General features: G+C 38.7%; 4 protein-coding genes across 7 annotated transcripts in view; all 4 read right to left on the bottom strand.

Moving 5' to 3' along the window:
• LOC131000554 (uncharacterized) overlaps nt 1–23,174 on the bottom strand; it is a 407,676-nt gene that overhangs the window by 26,895 nt on the left and 357,607 nt on the right. The gene's annotated exons all lie outside the window — the stretch shown is intronic.
• Nucleotides 986–4,019, bottom strand: LOC131000593 (cinnamoyl-CoA reductase CAD2-like). The gene is made up of 6 exons (XM_057926602.1): nt 3,779–4,019; nt 3,518–3,690; nt 2,976–3,155; nt 2,398–2,560; nt 1,608–1,791; nt 986–1,375 (listed from the first exon to the last, which is right to left on the bottom strand). Exons 1-6 carry the CDS (start codon nt 3,897–3,899, stop codon nt 1,231–1,233), a joined length of 966 nt encoding a protein of 321 aa, XP_057782585.1. The 5' UTR covers nt 3,900–4,019; the 3' UTR covers nt 986–1,230.
• Nucleotides 4,983–7,340, bottom strand: LOC131000585 (cinnamoyl-CoA reductase CAD2-like). 3 transcript variants are annotated; one of them, XM_057926591.1, is made up of 6 exons: nt 7,182–7,340; nt 6,931–7,103; nt 6,453–6,632; nt 5,897–6,059; nt 5,391–5,574; nt 4,983–5,271 (listed from the first exon to the last, which is right to left on the bottom strand). In XM_057926591.1, exons 1-6 carry the CDS (start codon nt 7,303–7,305, stop codon nt 5,127–5,129), a joined length of 969 nt encoding a protein of 322 aa, XP_057782574.1. In that variant the 5' UTR covers nt 7,306–7,340; the 3' UTR covers nt 4,983–5,126. The 3 variants fall into 3 exon arrangements, with proteins under 3 accessions (XP_057782574.1, XP_057782575.1, XP_057782573.1); XM_057926592.1 differs by having other exon boundaries at nt 4,983–5,260; XM_057926590.1 differs by having other exon boundaries at nt 6,931–7,330.
• LOC131000586 (UDP-xylose transporter 1-like) lies at nt 20,400–21,932 on the bottom strand. 2 transcript variants are annotated; one of them, XM_057926594.1, is made up of 4 exons: nt 21,638–21,932; nt 21,181–21,566; nt 20,676–21,107; nt 20,400–20,596 (listed from the first exon to the last, which is right to left on the bottom strand). In XM_057926594.1, the coding sequence occupies exons 1-4, from the start codon at nt 21,756–21,758 to the stop codon at nt 20,522–20,524; spliced, it is 1,014 nt and encodes a 337-aa protein (XP_057782577.1). In that variant the 5' UTR covers nt 21,759–21,932; the 3' UTR covers nt 20,400–20,521. The 2 variants fall into 2 exon arrangements, with proteins under 2 accessions (XP_057782577.1, XP_057782576.1); XM_057926593.1 differs by having other exon boundaries at nt 20,400–21,107; nt 21,638–21,886.

Genomic DNA, 23,174 nt, shown 5'->3' with positions numbered 1-23,174 from the left:
GTAATAATAAAATGCATATAAATTACTCAACTTTTAATAAATTTTTATTTCGCATATCAACTCTAAAATTTATACATTTATTTTTTTTAAAAAAAATTATTTTGCATACTCATCGAATTTTGATGTGATGACATGACATAAATATGACCGCATAGAAAAATAGAAATAATATCGTCTTATATAATTGGATGGAAACGTCTTTCATGTTGCTAGACAATTAAAAACCCTAAAATTCTTTTATTGCTATTTCGCCTCTTCCAATCCCTAATTATTTGATCGAACTTGCAACAACAAAAGAGTTTTCATCGATTATTTTATTTGAATTCCTTCTTGTCGCTTTCTCTCTTCAGCTTCAAGCCTCTCGTTGCCCTCCAATTTGATGCCATGATTCTTGATTTATGCCCTAATTTAGTTAGACAATAATTTTACACGCAAACAACGTTGTTATAATATGCCCAAATCGACATCGCTATAATATTAGGTGGATTTGAACACATAAGATTTCACATGACCATTTCAACACCAAGCTTGTTTGGAAAATGGGGAGTATGCAAAATTAAAAAAAGAATTAATAGTTAAATAATTTTTAATACAAATTTTAAAGTTTGTATACAAAATAAGAATTTGTTGAATAATGATTTATACGCAATTAATCCAAATAATACTCTATTCGTCAACCAAACGTATATATAGCACTTTTTTTTGGCGTTTGCCAAAAGTATAATACTTTCTATTTTAAGACATAACCCTACCATCTATCCTTACACTTTACTCTTACAAATATAATTCAACATCAATCACTCATTTTATACATGGTGAATCCATTTATCTATGAAAAATATATTTATTAATTATTTTATTAATACCCATGTCCAGCCAACGTATTATACTTGTGACAAACCGAGTGAATAACAAATTTTGTAATGCAAAATGATTTGGTATGAAATGCAAAAGGTAGTTCACCACTGTAAATATATATAAAACATTTTAGCTGAGAAAGCAAGTAATATTCTATACTTGTAATTTATTGCAGAATACATAATTAACATACTACAGCAATGTGATTATGCACCCATTCACTCATCCAAACATACCTTTTGTTTTCTCACAACAAGAATCAAATCCTCAATAAAACAGTTCCGATCCTCACAAATATCAAAGCAAACTTTCATATGCTATATGATTACATTAATACCTACGCATCATCACACAAGCATATTCTACACATTTTCAGGAAAGATATCCTTTGCTCCTCAAACTTTCAATAGCATCCTTAACAATCTGCTCCATGGGAGTATAATCCAAGCCCAAATCTATCAGCTTCTTCAATGCAGCTAACGCCTTCGCTGATCCCCGTTGCTTATCTGTACTAAACCTACAAATGTACGAGACGAGTAATGTAACTATAACTAATTGCAACCAAGGTTATTTGTACTGAAATTCAATTTTGTATAGCATCTCATAAATTCCCTACACATGCTGACATGTATATATTCGTGCATTTACTTCTTAATGAGACAGAAAGTTGCGTTTTCCACTTATGTTTACATGCTGTAAGAATCAATTTTCCTTTTGCAGTAATTCTAGTTGGAGTAGGAGCATCTTACCTGGGCAACTTGTATTCAGGGTAGAGTCTCTCCATCTGTTCGGCAAATTCATCATAACGTGATAAAGATTCAACACACAGATGCCTTCCAGCTGCTGATGTGTTCTCATACAACAGCACGTGAGCAAGAGCCACATCTTTCACATGTACTAATGCCATGAAGAATCTTTCGGAAAAATCACAGCCTACACCCAAAGTGAAAATGATAAGCTCTAGTTGCCATGAATTTTCATGATAAACACTGCAGCAATTTATATTTTTTTATCAAACACTGCTGCCATATCAAGAGTCAAATTTCTAGAAAAATATTATTTCTGGAGCAAACTGACCACAATAATTGGTTCTAAGTTCCATATCCTTGTCCCCCATCCCCAGCCAACAAAACAAAGAACAGAAAAAAAGAAAGGCAGGCTCAAAGATGATAACTTCCTAAAATATAAATAAGAAGAACATTTGGTCTAGTTCCATCACATCTTAATTAATGACAAGCTTGTAATCTAACAAAAAAGTCAAAAGGCGTACGGAACAAAATTCAAGATGGCAGCAACTCAAGGTAGTCTCATCGCACCTCAAGTTGGGGATGACTCAACTCTAAGAAGTAAGTAATGCAAACATAAGCTATACATTTGATGGACGATGAGTCAAACAACTAGTTATATGAAACAAGCAACCCCCGACTTGTTTTGCACAGGATATAGAGGCTGGCTTTAACCTTATGGTCCTAAAACTATTGTTTGGCAGCTAAGCAACTCGTTGAAACTACTGAGAAATCATGAATTGAAACTGAGTACCCTGAAGTACGTGAACCATCAATTGCATGCTTGAATTTAAAGCTGGGGGTAGTACCGGACCAACCACCATTCCTGGATTCACCACAACAATATCCAGACCATTTTCCTCGGCAAATTTCCATGCAGCTTTTTCAGCAAGTGCTTTAGACAAAGGATACCAAAGCTAACAGCAAAATGACATCTCAATGGGATAAATTGCCATCACGGGTAAAAGGTAAGTAAGAAAAAACAGAGAGAGCACAAACAATACTAGTACTACCACAAGAAAAAAATACTCCTCACATTCAGCATATTTGTCAGTGAAAAAGTAGCATGTATGAAATAAGCAATATTACACTATTCAACTTAATTGTTACTTTTAGCTACAGAGCAGAACTTATGACTCACATAAATTTCATTCTTTATTGTTACTCTGCCAAAACAGCAGAACTATATAGCAGTCATCACAAACTAAATCATACGAGCACCTGCACTGCAGTAAATGCAAAATCAAGGAGCACCAAAATTTAAACAGAAGCATAACACCTCTTATTTATATGGTCGCATATGAATCAAGAATTGCTAAAACAGTGACATACCCCATTTTGGCGGCAATAATCCTCATCAATCCAGCAATCCTCACCCACGTCTGCCAGACTGGTGGCGCTTGCAATCATGGCAGATATAGAAGATGTAACGACCACGCGACGAACGTCGAGATTTTTGGCCGCCGTCAGTACATTTAGGGTCCCCTTAATTGCAGGGTCCAACAGCTCCCGCTAAATCCACGGGTAACTAATTATCTTAATTAGCCAACCAAAATAGGAATTGCTAGAACAAATAGATGCAGTTTAAAAACAAAGCTAAGTTTATGTTACTATTCTAGCCCACTAATTTTGTAACACGTATCGATTTATCGTCTTCAGAGATAGCGGTCGAGATTACGTGTTTCGATTTCGAGTTCAAAATTTATCGTTTAAATATCAAATGTAACATGTGTATTTAAATAAATGGTTAATGACAGTACTATAATAGCATCTAATTACCTAATTATGCACGATCACACGCCATGAAAGTACTCATACAAATACGCAGTAGAAAATGCAGAATTGTAATTCATTGGGTGTAAAAATCGCAAAACCTGAGGATCGTCGACTTGATCGATGATACAGGGGGAAGCGACGTGGAAGACGCCGGTGGCGCCTCTGATTGCGGCGGCAATGGAGTCATAATCAAGCAAATCAATCTGGAAGAGGCGAAGGCCGGAATCAGCTCCTTCAATGGCTTCCAAGTGCTTCGTTTCTCTCTCATCCCCTAATAAGTCGAGCAAAAGCAGCAGTTAGCAGAAGATCGAGTATCAGCGAACGCTGAAAAGGTAGTGATAGAGGGAGGAAAGCAGAACCTAGATTTTTGACGGTGGCACGGACGGCGTAGCCGCGGCGGAGCAGAAGGTGGACGATCCAAGAGCCAATGAAGCCGCTGGCGCCGGTGACGCAGACCACTTCTCCTTCCTTTTCCGCCATTGTTAACTGCTGGAATGTGGAGTGGAGATTGCAGAACGTGTTTTTGTTCTAGTGTGGAATGTTTTGTTTCCTCACGTCTTACACATGTGTTTTGTGAGGCTGCTGTTCTCGCTGATTTCATTTATGGTGTATATTTTTTTAGGAAATTTTGTATTTTCAAGAAAATGATTAACTGGGAGTTTTAATTTTTTTATTATCAGTCCGCAAGGTGAAAGATGTAAACTATCAATTGACAATCTGAATTATTGAATCAATTTTAAAATATTCGCCCGTGCGATGCACGGCGAACATAGTTTTGCATCAAAATTAAACGATGTAGCGTGTGTATCGGTTAAGCGATTAGGGGTTAATGTCTAAAACCGAAGGTCTTGGGTTCAAACCCCTGTGGCGCGGCCTTTAAATTTATTTATTTAATCATGTTATTTATCAAAAATAAATAAAATAAATGATGTATCAAATAAATAAAAAATAAATATTAAATATAGTTAGAATATAAGTAAATGTAAATTATTCTTTCTTAAAAAATAAAATAATCTACATCAATTACTCAATAAAGATCCTTAATTTTATTTTATAATTTTGAAAAGTATCATTTTTAATTTTTCATCTATTTGATGGAAAACTTCATTTGTCCCTTCCAAATAATCTGCTTTTGACATTTTGATACAAGAAAAATAGTCCACTTCTATCTGTAAACACTATTTCATACTAATATATTAATCTCAACTCATAATATAAGTAATTATCATTATTAACACTATTTTTAAGTAAATTTATTTTTTATTCACAATACACATAATCACTTTAATTAAAATTTGTATCGTCTCCTTTTAAGACTATTTTTTTGGAAAAGAGGAAATACAAATGGAATTTTATTGAGAATTTAATGTAGAAATGATCATAAATGAAAAAGAATTAAGGTGCGTGAGTTTTAAGTTTATGATTGATAGTTAAATTTACAATTTCATTTTTCAGATCTTGGGTTGATAGTTAAATTTACAGTTCCAAGCAACGTTGTTGGCCAACTACACTAATTTCGCAGGGAAGGTGCAAATTGGTTGGCCTTAAAATAAAAATGGTAGGTGATGTAAATATAGGTATATACTCATCCAAACCTAAATTTGTTTTCTCACAATAATTAAATTCTCAAGAAAGATCAAGGAAATGACAGTTCCCCGCAAAGATCAAAGCAAATATTGACATCACACAAGCATTCCACACACTCTTTCAAGAAAGAAATCCTTTGCTCCTCAAACTTTCAATAGAATCCTTGATAATCTGCTCCATGGGAGTAAATTCCATGCCCAAATCTATCAGTTTCTTCGATGCTGCATTGCTCTTCACTGATCCACGCAGTGTATCTTTAAGAAACCTACAACAATGTATTATGTACGGGACGAGTTACGTAGCTGCAAATTCGATTCTGTACATGCTGTGAGAATCAATTTTCCTTGAGCAGGAATTCTAGTTGGAGTAGGAGAAGCATCTTACCTGGGCAGCTTGTATTCAGGGTAGAGTCTCTCCATCAATTGGGCAAAGTCATCGTAACAAGACAATGATTCGACACACAGATGCCTTCCAGCAGCGGATGTGTTTTCATACAACAGTATGTGAGCAAGAGCCACATCTTTCACATGTACTAATGCCTCGAACAGTTCTTCTGGAAAATCTTTGCCTACACCCAAAGTGGAAACCATAACCATGAATTTTCACTAACATATCAATATTTGGTATAGTGTCCCATCACATATCTCAATGACATGCTTGCAATTTACCAAAAAAGTTGAAAGGCTTAGGGAACAAAAACTCAAGGTAGTTTAGACGGGAGAACGAGTGAAACGACTAGATATATAAATTAAGCAGAGCAGAGGCTCCCTGACTCGATTTGCACAGGATGCAGAGGTTGGCCTTAACCTTACTATGTTACTAAATCTTTGTTTGAGGGCAGTTCACAACGCGTAAAAACAACTGAGAATTGATGAAATGAAAGTGGGTACCCTGGAGTACGTGAAGGATCAATGTCATGCTGGTATTTATAGCTGGGGTGAGTATAGGACCAGCCACCACTCCTGGATTCAGCACGACTACGTCCACGCCATTTTCCTCCGCAAATTGCCATGCAGCTTTCTCAGCAAGCGCTTTAGACACAGAATACAAAAACTAACAACAAAACGAAATCTCAATGGTGTATGAAGTAAAGAACAGAGAGAGCGCACAAATAGTACTACCACAGAACAACTATTCTCCTCGAGTTTTCAGTATATTTGCCGAGGAAAAGGGCAGCAGCTATGCAATAAGCAATATTACACTATCCTAGTTAACTGCCACAACTCTCTCTCTCTCTCTCTCTGGGTATAGCAGCAGTATCACAAATTGCATTATAAATGCAAAATCAAGGAGCAGCATTATTTAAACAGAATCATAGCATGTCTCATTCATATGCTTGTGTTGTGTTAGTAAACCAATGTTCACTACATCATTAGAAATTTTATTTTGTTCTTTAAAAATCCATTACTAATTATGAATCAAGGATTGCTAAAAACAGTGACATACCCCATTTTGGCGGCAGTAATCCTCATCAATCCAGCAACCTTCACCGGCATCTGCCAGACTGTTGGAGCTTGGAATCATGGCAGATATAGAAGATGTGACAACCACGCGCCTGACGTTGTGATTTTTGGCTGCTTTTAGTACATTTATGGTCCCCTTAATTGCAGGGTCCAACAACTCCGCCTAAATCCATGGGTAATTAATAATTATACTTGATCAATAAACCACAAAAATATTGCTAGAACAAAGAGACGCAGACCTTATGCTACTAATTTTGTGAATCATCGTCTTTGGCGATCGTGGCGGAGACTAAGTGTTCCGATTTCGAGTTCGAAATTTATCGTTTTAATATCAAATTTAACATGCAATCTACCAATTGCGATATTTGCGGTTCGTTTATGCATATAAGTAACCAGACATCGTGAAAGCACTCGTAAAAATGAGCAGTAGAAATTGCACAAGTGTGATTCATTGGCAAAACCTGAGGATCTTCGATTTGATCGATAATACAGGGGGAAGCTAGGTGGAAGACGCCGGCGGCGCCGCTGACTGCGGCAACAATGGAGTCATAATCAAGCAGATCAATCTGGAAGAGGCGAAGGCGGGAATCAGCTCCTTCCATGGCTTCCAAGTGCTTCGTTTCTCTCTCATCTCCTAATAATTCACAGTTAGCAAAAAGATCGAGTATCAGCGAACTCTGAACGAGTGGTGGTACATGGAGAGGAGCAGAACCTAGATTTTTTACAGTGGCTCGGACGGCGTAGCCGCGGTGGAGGAGAAAGTGGACGAGCCAAGAGCCGATGAAGCCGCTGGCGCCGGTGACGCAGACAACTTCTCCTTCCTTGCTCATCACCATGTGGGAGTGTCTTAGCGGAGAACGTGTTTTTTTTTCATGTAGTCGAGTGTTTCGACTTAACTATATTTATAATAGGATTATTTGCATCTAAATTATCGAATTTGAATTAATTGCATATAAATTATTCAACTTTCATAAAATTCTTATTTTAAAAAATTCAATAATTTATACCACACAGTTAACCCTTTATAGTAACACCGAAAGCATTCTAGCTCATTGGTGTTGTTCAAACAAATCTGGTTTATATATTTGGATATGTTTTAGATTGAAACTTGCAAGGGTCAAATGAATTTATTTTGATGATAAATTTATCATAAATCTTCATAATTTCATGGTTGAAAATTGTTTATGTTTTATATTTTAAAATATTTGTTTATTGTATCAAATTCCTGTTTTGGACAAAATATATTCTTAAAGGAATAATATAATTCAGGACATAAAAATAAAGGTAATGTATTTCAAGTCTTTATTTTTTGTTAAATATTTATAATAAATTCTTAATTAGATTTACTAGATAATTAAAGAAGAAATTTTTATTGAAAATTAAAAGTAACTAAAATTTTTAAAGAATTTAAATACAATTGTTTTCTTCTTAGGTTATTTTTTTTTGTTGGACAATAATAGTCTTAGATTAATTGTTAATTTCTTTTATTCGATGGACTAATTGTTAAATTGATAGTTTTCACATTCCAAATTTTGAATTGATTTCGGGTCGAACTGGCACAGTGACTTTGAAAGCTATATCCTTAACACAAGTTACGTTGGAAACATTATTCAATACTACACCTACTTCAAGAAATCATAGTAGCAAGTGCGATTAAATAAATACTGGAGTGTCCGCTAATGACTCTACCTACTTCAATTATAAATTATAATTAAATTTCAATGACATCTTAAATCTATTAAGCAACATTAAATATTCATGACTTATATTACAATGTTAAAAAATAATGACTTATATTTTACATGGTACTCTACCACAATCTCGTGTAGCTCAGACTTTTTTGTCGTGAATCGCGATTGGGGAAAAGACACATTTAGCCAAACTCACATAGTTAGAGACTTATATAGTCACAAGGTTTAAAGTAAGACTTTAGTAACCAAAAGCCAATCAAATGACCAAACCGCCCTTCGTCAAGAATCAGGCTTAATCAATACATGCAAATCACGATTAAACCAAATTTTATTAAACTGTTTTGCTCAAAGGTACGTGGCGTTGTCTCACAGTCCAGACCCAGATCACAAAGTAATCTATCGGGCACGAGGAAAGTTTCCAGCCGATATACCATTCAAGCTCATTTAGCAAATCATTTTAACAGTTTAACATTTAATCAGGCCCAACATGCTTCCGTAACACTTCAAAATAATTCAAATCATAAATCAACAGTATACCTTTCGTCGACTGGTCACCTTCAGGAGCTTTTATCGCGTTTTACGGACTTCTTGCCTCCTCGGCCTTCGTCCAACCACACACTCGCAAGTGATGGTTGCAACCTTCTCCCTTCACTGTGTTCCGGCTTTCGCCGAATGGTCACCTTCAGGAATCAGTTTCCCTCCTTCACTGTGTCTCGACGTCAAATATTTTTGTTGAAAAATGAAAAGAAAATATTTTTACTCAACCCGGAATAGTTGGACAAAAACAAAGTGTTTATAGAGGATTTATGTAATAATTAATTTATTTCAAAATAATCCCCCCAAGGAGGAGACTAACTTGTTTTAGCTACTCATAGTAGCTAATACTTGTGTACATAAAAATAAAAAGGAAACTTAAACTAAAACTGAAAAACTATGAAAACAAGAATTTAAAATTACAAAGATAATTCTAGAGAGAGGAAGTGGTGTTGTGAAAATGTTGTGAATTTTCCGATATCCTCCTTCTCTCCAGCACTTGTGGTTTTATAGAGGTCCGATTCCCTCTATTATTGCTTGGTAGTTGGCCTCGGATGCTATCTTCGTGGCCAGCTTGCTTGAAATTGACAGCCACCTTCTTTTGTTGGCTATTATTGCCGACACTTGTTGGTGTTGTCACATGTGCTGGGCCCTTGCTTTATCGCTTTGTGATAATGCTGGTAGGGGCCGGCTGCTTTTCTCTCCACTCACTTTTGTCCTGGAGCTTTTGGTGAGTGGTCCTCCTGTTCTTCCATCCACTTTTGTCGTTTCTTTTGTGGGTGCGATCCTTGCTGTGAATCACATGATTCACTCAATTCTGTCGGCCACCTTACTTTTTTGGTGCCCGCGGGGTCCTCCCCTTTGGAGTCTGATGCTTGTCGTGTTCATCAGACCGGAACCTCCTTCTGTCAGGTTTCGGGAAGAAACCTTTTCCGAATTCTGGCTCCTTCTGCGACGAACATTGATCGCAGATTTTCTCGATCCATTGGCCCGAATGAGCCATGTTGCAGAATTTGCGACGAGTCTCTTTGCTCCCCGCCATCTTGTTGTCCCATATCATTTGCCTCTTTTTCTCGAAAGATTTTTCGGCAAACTCGGTTGTTGTTCCTGTCATCGTGTTGACAAGGAACGTTCCTAGATCTGAACTCTGAAAGAATTTAAACCTGGACTTCATTTTGTCCATCTCTGTAAGACAGACCCAAAGACCCCATGCTCGTCTCGTGGAGATTTGATCCTCCGTAAATGTTGAGGCGATTGGGACTTGAAAATCAGGAACTTTGATCCGGTTCAATGCTCCTGTATCTGGTCTCCGAAGCTTAATGAAATGAAAAGCTTCATAGACTCCTCTTCCGACAGGTTCTGGTGCTGCGCTGAAGAAGTACAGTTCCAGAACGTCTCCCCGTTTAAGGGACTCGTTGTTTTCCCAGGCTTCAAACACCGTTCTCTGGATCCACTTGGGTAGACCCTTGATTTCGTTGAAGGCTGGAGCAGTGGTATAAACTGAGGCCAAAGCCCCAAACTCATACCATTCCTTGATGTGGTCTGGATTAGCTCCTGGAGTTGTCCAGATCCTAGGGTATCTCCCTGCAACATCAACCCGGCAATTTCCCGGATTAATGCCCTTTCTCGTGATGAGTTTCTCCCACCGGTCTTGATACATCTGCCATGAAGGAGAAATATCAATAAAATTAGTATCAATCTTAAGTTGGCCAGTCATCGGCCTAAGATTGATCTCTCCCTCTTTTACCCCAGAGGTGGTGGGTTGACATGTTGATTCAGGGAGTGACCCCTTAACAACATCTTTTCCTCGAGCGTCCGGCTGTAAAGCCATTCTCTCAGGACTTGTGCTAGGGGTACTTGAATCCCCTGCTACAGGTAATCCGCCCTGTACGGAAAGCATTGCTTTAGCCCGGTTTTCACGGACAACGCGCAAGAGCGGCTTGCTGAGTACTTCCTGAAGATTGAACATCTTCATGAAGCAATCATCGATTTGGTTGGATACTTGGGCTTCGTCAGCCGCTTGTATCTTTCCAGCTTGTTTAGTGTGTAGTACACACTTCTGCCATTCTTGTTGTAGCAGCTCTAGACTTGCAAAGAGCTGCCCCTGTATTGCCTCGATGGCCTCCACTTCAGGGAGCTCCATCCCTTGTAAGGAAATCTGCAAGAACATTCTGATCAGATTTTAAAACGACAATATCATAATCATAATATTGACATTCGACTTGCCATCTAAGCAATCTAGATTTTTCAGGCTTAGATTCAATCTTTTTTGTTAAGAAAGCTTTAACGTTAGTGTTATCTACTTTCAAAACAAATTTCTTAGCAAGTAAGAAAAGCGGCCATTTTTTAAACGCCTTTCGCACTGCAAAGAATTCCTTCTCGTTGATGTGCCATCGCACAGCTTCGTCTTCGGAGAAAAGACCGCTACAGTATCTGCAAGGTTCTTCTCCAAAAGGGGTGATCTTTGTAAGCACTGCTGCCCACCAGAAATCACTTGCGTCGGTGTAGAGGACCAAGTCATCCTCGTCTTGTGGTATTGAAAGTTTCGGGAGATTTTTACAAATCTCTTTCAACTTCTTCATACCCTCTCGATGTTCCTCCTTCCAAATGAATGGAACATCTTTCTTCAGAAGTGGACTGAAGATCTTTCTATGTTCTGCAAGGTTTTTGATAAACATCCCTGCAAAATTGACAACTCCGAGAAAGCTTTGGAGCTGCTTCTTTTCTTTGAGATCCTCCGGAAATCCCTGGACTTTTTCCACAATATGGTCTTGTAGAATTATCCCAGATTCATCGATCTCGATTCCCAGAAACTCCATCTTCTGGGTGGCTATGACTGCCTTCTTTTCTGACAGCACTAGTCCTTCTTGTTGACAAACATCCGCAAAGATCTCCAGATGCCTGACATGTTCATGAATGTTTTTTGATGCAATAAGGATGTCATCAATATAAACAAACATAAACGAAGAATAATCTTTGAAGAGATTATCCATCTTCCTTTGGAATATCTGAGGCGCGTTGGCTAGCCCCATTGGCATGACATTCCAGACATAATGTCCTTGTGGAGTTGAGAAGGCTGTGAACTTCTTACTCCCTTCTTCCATGCGAATCTGGTAGAAACCTGATTTGCAATCGAACTTTGAGAATACCCTTGCACTTCTGATGCAGTTGATAAGGTGTTCTCTGCTCGGGATGAAATATCCGTCAAACTCAAGAATGTCATTAATCCCTTTGTAATTAATGACCAGTCTTGGTTTTCCTCGCTTGATCTCCCCATGATTTCTTACCAGAAATCCAGGACTGCTGTAAGGCGACCTTCCTGGTTCGATCAGCTTCAAATCAAGGTGTTCCTTGATTATGTCCCTCATATCCTGTTGATCTTGAGTATTCATCAGGATAGGTCTGTATCTAACGAACTCATGCTCCTTTCCAGTTTTAACTTTCAAGGTTGCTCTGAGCTGGTTCTTGTCCCACCATGCCAAAGGATCCTCGTGGTAACACTTCTGGATTCTCCTTTTGACGTCGGCAATGGACACCTGTTCTTCTTCGTGTAATATCAGGGAAACTTTGAGGATTTGAATTTCCTCCTCGGAGAGATTTGGGAATCCCTCAGTTCTGCATTTGAGCAAAACTTCTCCGAATCTCCTTTGATCCTTCATTTGGGGTCTCCGGAGTCTGCCATCATCACCACGCTTGCTGCGGAATTTGATTGGCATCGAGCGATGAAAAGCTCCTTTGAGCCTTTGCACAATGATTTTGTGATCACAATTGGTTGTGAACACTAGCCTCCTGGCCTCATTGTCTTGTATGTACCTCTTGAAGCTTTGCAGAAAATTATTCCCGAATAATATATCTGCTCCGGTATCATGGAAATAAATTGGTGGAGTTTTGACCTTATACCAAGGTGTCTGTCCTGCTCCGCCGATCAATATTTCCGTTTACTTTACTCCTTTTGATAGAAGCAAAATCTTTTTGGAGAAATCCCTTCCTGCAATTCGAGGTAGATCTTCTTCCACTTCTGTTGGAAAGACTCCTCGTTTTGCTGTACAGATTCCTGCTCCTGAATCTACATAAGCAGCAAAATATTCTGCTTTGTATTTCTCATATAACATCCCTACAGAGATGTATATTGAGAATGGGCTGGTCATTGGATCATCACTCTTTGGCGTCCAATGGTGATCTCCATTCCTCCTGATTTCCATGACCATGGTTTATATTTGTCAAGGAAATTTCGTCCTAAGAACAGGACATCCGCTTCTTGTCCGGCTTGGCCTTCGGTCTGGATTTCAAAACCTCCAACCTCCAGAGTTCCGATGTATCGGTTGTCGCCTGGATTCGCCAGATAATACAACATACTGCAGGGAAATTTGTTTTCCATGCTTGTTGTATCAATTCTTGTGGAAACCTGTCTCCATCCTTCGGGGCATTTGAATTTGACCCTCATGTCTGGAACTGGTGTTTCCTGGATCGCCCTTCTCTCATAAGAATGAGAGAAACTTCTTGATATAGGCCCTGAAGTTAGCCTATTACCTTGAAATGATAGCCTGGGTGCTCCCAGTCTGAGACTCTGGGTATGGCTAAGCACCGGTTTGTCTCCTACATCGATGTCGATTTCCCTGACTTGGGGAATTTCCACTCGGTTTGGAGGGGCTGCCTTGGCAACTTCTTTGAATATTTCTGGAATTTCGATAAACTCTTTTCCCAGAAATAACTCCGTATGATGGGAATTTGATAGGGCATACGAGACTTGATAAGTCAGTGAGTATGGCCTGTTTCCATCTGTCATGTACTCCTTCTTTTTGTAATCCTGATAGAGAGTCAGGGCTCGGCTGAAGGATGAATCTTGTAGATTATAAGCGATCTGTGGGTAGAACTCGGTTATAATCTTCTTAGCATAGAGATTGCCTGAAAAAGCTCCAATAACTGATTCTCTGGCATCTCTGACTCTTTTATCGCATAGTGCAACATCAATTGGTTGGTCTGTCCCTGGAAAAAGGGAAGATTTGAGTACCAACTGAATTGCTCCAATATGAATCCATTTCATCGTACTTGCGACTTCTGGCTTCATTCTCTTGAGATCCTTCCTAATATCTTCGGCTGGAACCAGCTGGATCTCCACTTGGTTGCTTGTGATTTCAATTGGAAGCGCCGTTTCTTGGCTTGTGACGCCAAAATAGACATGATGCTTCCTCTTGGTTGGAATCAAGCTATTTAAAACTCGATTCAATCTCCCGTTAGAAAACCCTTGGTAGGTTTGAACCTCTTCGGTTTCCTTCTTGAGTTTTTTCACGAGCTGCTTCACCACTTCTTTTTGTGGAATCAGGAAATGGCTGGTAAATCCATTCTGATCCTCCTTCTGGGTGTGGTGGACCTCGTGCTCCTCTTTAGTCTGACTCGTCTCCGGTTGATCCATCGGTCATCTCCGAATCTTCAGAACTAAAGACCTCTTCTTGCTCATATATACTCTCATCAGAGGATATATCTTCGAATTGATACACGGGTATCAATTTCTGGTAGAAGATTGCGTCTTCGATATCCGGTGTGGATTCGAATCTTCTTATCTCCCTTTTCTCGTTGTCTGGGCAATTGGTTGAAATGTGCCCCTTTGCACCGCACGACCAGCAGTTGCAATCCTTAAAACTTTCATTTGCTTTGGCTTGGGTACGCCTGAAAGTTTTCCTCGCCGGGATTCTCTTTTGATTTGAGAATCGGTTTCTGGATGGTCCGCTCCGTTGGCCTGACTTGTAGGAGCGTGCCTTCTGCCTGGTCCACATAGTTCTTGGTTTCCAAGAACTCCTTCTGGACTTTCTTTCATAGGGTTGGTACCTATGTTTCTTTCGGCTCCTCCTTTGATACAGCAACTCAGCACCAATCTCTGTTGGAAGATCAATGTTGTCGCACATCAATGGGGATTTCTTGTTGAGCCTCCTCAATTTCTTGAGATTCCTCAGGTCCGCCGCCTTCTGGCACCATTCGGACAACTTTTTGTGTACATAAGACATTCTTCTTGATGCACTATCCAGGGGATATTCTCCTGGTGAAACATATTCGTTGATGAGCATCTCCCTCCATGGACTTGGGAACTTTGTGAAAAAGAGGTCCTTGGCGGTTTGAGCATCAACTACCCCCATATGAACATATAGGGTATAAAGACGTAGAAATTCATCAAGAGCTTTTGGCTCTAGCACCATTAATCTCAGATTGTAGAGTGCCTGATGATATTTCTTGCGTTTTTCCTCTGCGGATCCTTCGAAAAAACCCATTCCCAAGAAATGGATCTTAATTTGTTTAGTAGCCTCCTTAATGATGTCATAAGGTTTTGTGCTAGTAAACAATTCTTCCCTTGCTGAGATGTCGATTTTATCCCAGTATTGTTTTGCCATTCCTGCCAGACTTGCTTCGAAGATTTTGGCAAACTCCTTTTTATCGTATTCGATTGTGGTGACTACGATATTCAATGATGAAGCCCATTCGTCGATCAGATCCTCCCAATCTTTGAAGCTGGCTTCGTCGATATTGAGAATCAATCCATAGGGATGGATTGGTTCAAGTGTGGCCTTTTCTACAGGAGTATCCCGCATCTGTGGCCTGCGTCTTTTGGTTCGCTGGTAATGGCTGGCATCATCTGAAGCCCCACCCCTTTTTGACGAACTTTCTTCTTGGTGCTCGGGTTTGGGCACCTCATCTCCTTGGTTCATCTTTAGATCAACCATGTTGAGGTTAGCAAAAGATTCTGCTAACTCCTGTAGATCCTCTAATCCGATTCTGTCAAGGCTATTCATGATATTTGCCTTTCATGATTCGGATTATATCCTTCGGCTGCAACTCCTTGGGTGCTGCATCAAATATAGGGGAATCCGTCGGGTCGTTGGACCATTGATTCCGAATTTTCCCGGAACATGGTTTTCGCCTTTCGATTTCCTTCATTCTTTTCTGGATATCACACAAGAGGGTAAGGATTTCCTCTTGTTTGAGTGATATTCTGCTGGTGCGTCGTTTTACACCAAAAATATCCGGCAGTCAGCCGGTATGCCCACACTGCGCAGACAGCAGTAAGCAAAATCGTCTCCCAAGGGACTGGCGAGAATTTCTCTAATTAAAGTCTTCAAAGTAACCACGAAATTTTGAGAAGAAAATATAGAAAATACTAAACTTAAAATTAAATAAATAAAATCCGAATAAACCAATTTTTCCAATTAACTAAAAGATGAATAAAAATTCCAACAATTAATAAAAGAATTCCAGCAAACGATTAAGTCCACCCTAGCTCAATTATTCCGATCATCGATGCAAAAATAACTTTAAATTATGCAAACAAACCAGTTATAACCACCGAAGACGCTTCTGACGTGATCTTATTTCTCCTTAATTATTCGGTAACTAGGAAGACGCTTCACTAATTACTACCCTAATCGACTGACAACCGTAAGAGACGCTCTATAGGTTTAATGAGCCGATAGCATTAATATCTAGAGAAACCCGATTCAAAACCAATAAACTCTGACGCAGGATTATTGAATTAAGACTGTTTTTCCCTTGACCCTGATGTGTCAATTTACCACTAATCAAACCTAAACCACAATTACGGATGGCCGGTTCAATTGGCTATATAATTAATTCTAACCCAATAAATATTTGCAACTATCTAATGGATTAAAACAATTAATATCATTAAACATGAAGAATCGCAGATGCAAGCATAAAAATAAAGTATAAGAACAATTAGATCTCACAGAATAATTTCGCTAGTGCTTCCCTAATCAATGCCGGAATATAGAAATTTAGCTAGAACTCATAATAAAAATAAATCAAACAAAATAAATAATTAATTGCAAAGGAAAGATGAAGGAATAAAACTTGAATTGAGAACTCCAAATTTGCTTCCACAATTTTGCTTCAAAGTTGCCGTCTGGAATATGTATGATATGAGCTCCAAAAACAAAAGTCTCTCTCAAATTGATCTCTAGCTAATATATATATAACTAAGGAAAAATCAAAACCTACCAACCTAGTCTAAATAGGCAACTAAAAAAAATAATATAAAGTCCACAAAAACAAACTAGTGGACTACTAGCTAATTAACTAACTTAAAATCAGTCCAAATCAAACATGGTGGCTCAGCATGTCTTTCTTTTCGGCACTTTAGTCTTCAATCCATGCAATCAATTCACGCCCAGGCAGAATGGGCACACCGCACGGCAGACGTACACAACTTCCTCTTCACACAGCTTCACGACTTCAAAACTCTTCTCTAAATCAATACTTTTCTCCAAAACCTATCAAATACCATAAACATTTATATAAGACCATAATTCATATCCAAAGACGATATTTAACACGAATTAAACATAGAAACCACACCAAAATTCCCCAAATAAATGCGTATAAATACGCCCAATCATCTGCTTAGCTCCATCGGTAGTTCATACAGCTTGTTGCCGTAGTATTCCACCGTTTTCTGAATCTCCCGCAAGTTGACGTTGTCGGAAGAGTCTGGCTCGATTTTGTGGTAGCTCGGATAAGCTACTCCTGCCTTGTCTTTTGGTTCCATCAATCATGTGACTGATGGGCCTCCTCCATGGTCCGTTCAATCCTTGCTCGGGCCGTGGCCATTATCATGAGATGTTCATGATAAAATTGGATACTCGCGATAACCTCGCGAATAAACTCGATGTCTCCTCCTCGTCGTATGTTGGTAACGAGGACCCGATTGTTCCACCTGAGGTCACTTAAAAAGTGACTGGTTTCTATCTCCAGATTCTGGAGAGAGTTCCTGTAGTGTACACATCTCGGACACTCGTCCGGATCCATAAACTTTTAATGGAGTCTCCTCCATCCATGGGTTAATCATAAAATAAATTAAAAATTACATAATTCCTCTATAAAAACCCGCTCTGATACCATTTTGAGAAGCGGGGGATCAGCACTATAATTAAGCCATTTTTCAATACTGGTACACAGTTGAATTACAACGTGCACAGTTGACCTAGGGGCGCAGTTGTCTTTTAAGGGGATTTTGGCCAGAAAAGTCATTCTTTAAAAGAGGTGGCTAAAAAAGTCATAAACTATGTGCTTTAGGCTACAAATGTCAATTCTCACATCGCGATTCGTACCTGTCTTATTGGTTGGTCGGATAATATCATTACTATATATTTAGATAGTATTAGATTTATGTCCATGTGTGTTGCATGATAATAAATAAAATAAAGGGTTAAGGTGCAGATAGGCCCCTCAAGTGGAGGCCTTTAGAGCGTTTCAGTCCCCTTACTAACTGTGTGTGCAAATTGGCCCCCGAACTCAAAAAAATGGTGCAGATCGGCCCCTCTGACTTAACACCGTTATGGGTTGTTAGTCAAGGGGGCGATCTGCACCGTTTTTTCGGAGTTCAGGGGCTAATCTGCACTTTTTAACTTTTTAATTAATTCAACTCTCTCGCTCAAAATTTGATCGTCATTGTCGCTGATTCAAGCTCCGACGAGGCCGGCGGAGGGCGCCGCCCCTTTCTTTCTCTCTTGGGCGCCGCCGTCTGGCTTTTCTTGATGAGGAGTCGCCTAGCTTTTCTCGATAAAGAGTCGCCTCTTTCTTTCAAATCCGGTGATAAAGGCCGACGATGCCCGTCGCCATCTACACTATCGGCGTGCTGTTGAAGAAGGACGCCTTCAAATCAGAGACCATGGCCAACATGATCTCGATCTCGATTGGGGTCACGATCACCGCCTACGGCGAGGCGAAGTTCGATTCGTTGGGGGTGATTCTGCAATTGGGGGCGGTGACGTTCGAGGGAGAATTCGAGTTTCCATTTCGATTATGTGATTTTCGGGAGCAATGACGCCGATTTGGAATTCCCGATTTGGGGCTTGGGAACTTGATTTCGTGATTTTCCTCATCTGACGGCGATTGACGCCGGAAAAGTTGGTCGGAGAAGATGAGATGTGATTTTTTTTAATGAGCAGTGTGCAGATTAGCCCCCGAACTCCAAAAAGGGAAAAGGTGAAGATTAGCCCCTGAACTCCAAAAAAACGGTGCAGATCGCCCCCTCTGACTAACGGCCCATAACGGTGTTAAGTCAGAGGGGGCGATCTGCACCATTTTTTAGAGTTCGGGGGCCAATTTGCACACACAGTTAGTAAGGGGACTGAAACGCTCTAAGGGCCTCCACTTGAGGGGCCTATCTGCACCTTAACCCTAAAATAAATGATACATATAACTAAAATTACTTAAGAAGAATAAACAAAAACATCCAAATATGAAACGTAAAAATATCATAAATTTTAAAAGTTTCATTTTATACAATATATTCATAATTGTATATTTTTTTTTTAATATATCTATAGAGTAATTATCAACGTCTCTAAAGGAAAGGCCAAATTAGATGTAGTAGGGATAGAGGATCATATCCCAAACTGATATGCAACTAATTGAAGCAATTTGTCCTCAACTGTTCCACCATCGAAATCAATACGATAAAATTAAAAAACAAGCATCACCTAAAGATTATTTGTATTTTCTAAAATATAAAATAAGTTCTGCATAGTAAAATTAAAATTAATGTTAAATGTCTATATATACGGAAACATTATAAAGAAAATCGTAGATATATGAAAATATGTTTACGAGAACTAGTACTCCATCCGTCCCAACTTTTTGTATTCACTTTTAGTAGTATTTAATACTAAAAATGGATACGAAAAGCTGGGACGGAGGGAGTATTACATTAAATTTTGAAAAGTTATTTCGTCTAAATATACGAGTTTTGAATGTTTTTTCACACAAAATTCAAAGACAAAAACTCCTGTGAGCTCTACCGTACTTATGGTGTGCTTGGATCTATTTGACATGAATTCGGGTCAAATACGATCCTAGATATGGGAAGAGGATGCGGTGAAAATTTTTAATTTTAATTATATATATATTTAATAAGTAAAATAACAGTTGTGTTAGTAACTTAGTGTTATGTCACGTCGAATCATCTCACCACTCATGTCAAGTTTAATTGGGTAAATTTTTAATTTATGGAGAATTTATACTCAATTTGTTCACAAAAATAAGACTTAATTTGTCATTTTCGTGCATCCATGAAAATATTTCCTAACTTGTTTTTAGTAATGATTTGACTAATTTATGGGTTCCTTCTTCATTCACCGGTGGCTCTTTTCTTCATTTACTAACTTAATTAATTTTTTAAATTTAATTTAATTTAATTTATGGGCTCTTTTCTACCCTCACTAAATAAATCACACAAGTGTTCGTGGAAGGGGGAGTAGTATTTAAGTTGAAAGTTTTGTGTACATATTTAGAGAGATTAAATATTAACTTTTCTTTTTTGCAAATTAATCTGTGGAATTGATTAAGAATTAGGTGGACTTTTTGTACTAATCATCCTTTTTGTACTAAACAAGTAGTGCAAGTAGTGCAAGTCTTTGATGCCATTACACAATATTAATGAGCTATATTTATAATAACAAAATGTTGAGTTATATTCGCTTATTTTGAAAGGTCGGATTATAAAATCAGTAAATTGGCAAATGTCAAGTCAAAGCAACAACTAATTAACCCTTAAAAGTGTCCATAAAAGGAGCCACGGGTACAAATGAAAAATGAGTGCACCTTTTTAGTGTAAGAAATAAAAATCAAATTCAAATTTTGTGGTGATATATAGTATATTCTAATTTGTGGCGATACATTATGTAATCGGAAAGAAGGAGTTGTCACTTGAATTCCTCTCATAATCTGGTCTGCTAAAAATGAATTTGTTCTTACAAGAGATGCATTTAACATGAAAGAATGAAAACAATATCCCAATCCAAAAATATTATTGAGTAACGAATCACACAGCAGAATCCTTGGATTCTTTGGGTTGAGGGCTTGCAAGAAGTGGGGTGTTAGCATCCTTGTCTTTGACCTGAGAGAAAAAGAGAGAGTGAGGAATTAATGCATATATATATATGAAAAAAAGGTAGCAGAAGCAATGATGGAGTTACCGGCGGCGGTGGCGAGGGGTGTGGCTGTTTCCTCTTGGCTTCGTTGGTGCAGAAGTAAGAATACATTCCCATGCCGACGACGGCGACGAGTATTCCGAGGATGTTCCTCCATGTAAAAGGATCGTGTAAGAGAGTGTAGCCGAATGCAAGAACAAGGCACGTCTTCAGGTGCCCTAGAACTTGATACGTCACCGGCGACGTCTTCCCGATCACCAAGAACGTGCTGAAGTTCACCAACACCGCGATCAAGCACGACACCACTATGAATCCCAACACCAGAGGCGAATATTTGTAGGCGTACACGTTTTGTTTGGTGAGGAATTGGTCCACGAAAGGCCCCGTCAAGAACAGAATGGCCGACTGGAATGGGGCCGATTGGTACAGCAGCTGCGTCGAAGACACGTTCAGCCTCTTCTGGATTGTGTTTGTCAGCTGCCAACCAAAACAAATCAAACCAAAATTTTGACGGAGGAGGAGAAGGTGAAAGATATATATATATACATACAATTTGGCCGATGCAAGTTGTGACGATGGCGAGGAGGGAGAGAATGGTGCCGACCAAGTTGAGCTGGAGATCGGTGACCGATGCAATGCCGACTCCCATGAGCAGAATGGAGAGAGACAGTTTGATGTTGTTGCTGAATTGCTTGTTGAAGAAGATGGTTTCCAAGAGGACTGTGAAAGGAATGATGGCGAGTTTGGTCATCTGGTAGAAACCAATGGAGTTGAATCCCAAGCTGAGGTTGAGAAGTCCGATGGAGATGCCGTTGAGCATGCCGAACATCACCACTGTCTTCATATCGATGGCCTTCTTCTCGAACAAATTCAAGCGCAGCGCAGCGTGAAGGCTGCAGTATGTCACCATCAGGTGCCAACTAGTCAGCGTTGTGGCTGCACCCCAAAATCGATCTAGTAAGAACAACACCCCATAAACCAGATTAATAGATATTATCAAGACTTACCAAACTGGAATCCAAGATTACTCATCAAGGCTTTGTTGCAGATAACAATGGACACCGATGATGCGACTGAGAGAAATAGTGCGCCCATCACGCCCAGCTGGAACCCAGACATCTCTCCCATCTTCTGCCACAAAATTAAACAAGGCAAGAGGCAGAGGAGAGGGGTGGGATTCGATCACATTCACAACCAAAATAGGGGAGTCTTTTTAATTAGCTAGTTAGGCTGTGGTTGGTGCTAACTTGTTTTTATTTCTTCTTGTTGGAATTTGGTTGACGGGAATTATAAGCAAAACTGCAGGCCCCCTTTCCAAGTAGTTTATTTGTTTAAACGTATTTACACACCAAACTGAAATATTGTTTGCTTAACAGTTAGTTATAATATCAAATGTACAAAGGATATATTTTCTATCGTAGAGATTGGTATTCGCTTACATGGTTTTTTTTTTTTATTATTTAAAAAAAAGCCCTTCTATGGCTACTTTAGCTAGCAAGTGATCTCGTTTTCTGAATTAACCATAAATGCTAAATCTTTGTATTAATACCGAACTACTAGAAAAATGGAAGGGAAAAGGAAAAATAATAGTAGTATTAAAAATGTTCATGTTAGAGGAGGTGTTTTTATGCTATGTTTGATCTCATCAAATGTAACATTAATTCATTGTAGTATAAACAGTGAATAGATGCTACAGTTTATCAATCTATTAGATATAATAACGTTAGAAATGTAAAATCTTGATTTTCTTTTATAAATTGTTGTCTTAGGACGCAAGTATGGAAGGTGGAATGGGCACTTCTTTTCGGGTAAGCAGCCCATAAATTGTATTGGTTTGGTGGGGAGGGAAAATCCCAACCCACATGTTTCACCAAAATGGCCATCTTATTGTTTTGTTCTTCTCTGCACACGCGCACATTAATGCTAAATTGTTGAGTATACTATTTAGTTTAAACGTATAACAACAAACTTTATTTAAGTTTAAAAGAAAAACGACTGCAAATTGACAATACTGAGGTATAAAAGATACTCCAATATTTTTCCTTGGCACTATTTTTGACATCAATTTTGGGTCAAAACTCATTATAAATATATTGGTATTTGATTGTTTTTGGGTTCAGTTATCGACAACTACTTAAGTTAACTGAAGCACAACAAATTATATAATATCATGCCATACAAGGCTCCCCCTTTTCCTCTTACATTTACTTAATTTAATTGATGCATTTCATTTTCCAAAAATCATGTCTCATACCACATTCCTGGATTACGACATTATATATTTCGGATAGTTCCATAGCCCAGCCACCAACAATCCCAAATATGATACGCTATTAATACACGTGGGAGCAATCCAACAACAGAAACTGAGATGAATACAATTTTGGAATATAAACGTTTTATAATTTCGACTTCCATGTTGCATTAATAGTTCGTAGGTACCAATTTAAGCGTCTTGAGTTTTCAGTCTTGTGAATGCCACAAGCATGAGATCAGATGCACGTGGACGCACGCGCTGAATGCCACAAGCATGAATATAAAACG

The sequence above is a fragment of the Salvia miltiorrhiza genome, chromosome 8 (genome assembly GCF_028751815.1).
Source record: "Salvia miltiorrhiza cultivar Shanhuang (shh) chromosome 8, IMPLAD_Smil_shh, whole genome shotgun sequence".
Taxonomy (NCBI): domain Eukaryota; kingdom Viridiplantae; phylum Streptophyta; class Magnoliopsida; order Lamiales; family Lamiaceae; genus Salvia; species Salvia miltiorrhiza.
Note: the sequence above shows the minus strand (reverse complement) of the source record. Positions and strands in the feature narration are given on the sequence as shown.

Bases quoted from the DNA above. Each gene is read 5' to 3' on its own strand.
- LOC131000585 (XM_057926590.1), bottom strand. From the start codon at position 7,305: ATGGTGATGAGCAAGGAAGGAGAAGTTGTCTGCGTCACCGGCGCCAGC. The intron at 6,633-6,930 runs GTTTTGCCAATG...CCATGGATTTAG, and splicing joins ATCAAATCGAAGATCCTCAG to GCGGAGTTGTTGGACCCTGC. The intron at 6,060-6,452 runs GTATGTCACTGT...TTTTGTTGTTAG, and splicing joins ATTACTGCCGCCAAAATGGG to TTTTTGTATTCTGTGTCTAA.
- LOC131000593 (XM_057926602.1), bottom strand. From the start codon at position 3,899: ATGGCGGAAAAGGAAGGAGAAGTGGTCTGCGTCACCGGCGCCAGCGGC. The intron at 2,561-2,975 runs GTATGTCACTGT...TTTTGCTGTTAG, and splicing joins ATTATTGCCGCCAAAATGGG to CTTTGGTATCCTTTGTCTAA. The intron at 1,376-1,607 runs GTAAGATGCTCC...GTACATTTGTAG, and splicing joins CCTGAATACAAGTTGCCCAG to GTTTAGTACAGATAAGCAAC.
- LOC131000586 (XM_057926593.1), bottom strand. From the start codon at position 21,758: ATGGGAGAGATGTCTGGGTTCCAGCTGGGCGTGATGGGCGCACTATTT. The intron at 21,567-21,637 runs GTAAGTCTTGAT...TTTGGGGTGCAG, and splicing joins TAATCTTGGATTCCAGTTTG to CCACAACGCTGACTAGTTGG. The intron at 21,108-21,180 runs GTATGTATATAT...TTTGGTTGGCAG, and splicing joins CAACTTGCATCGGCCAAATT to CTGACAAACACAATCCAGAA.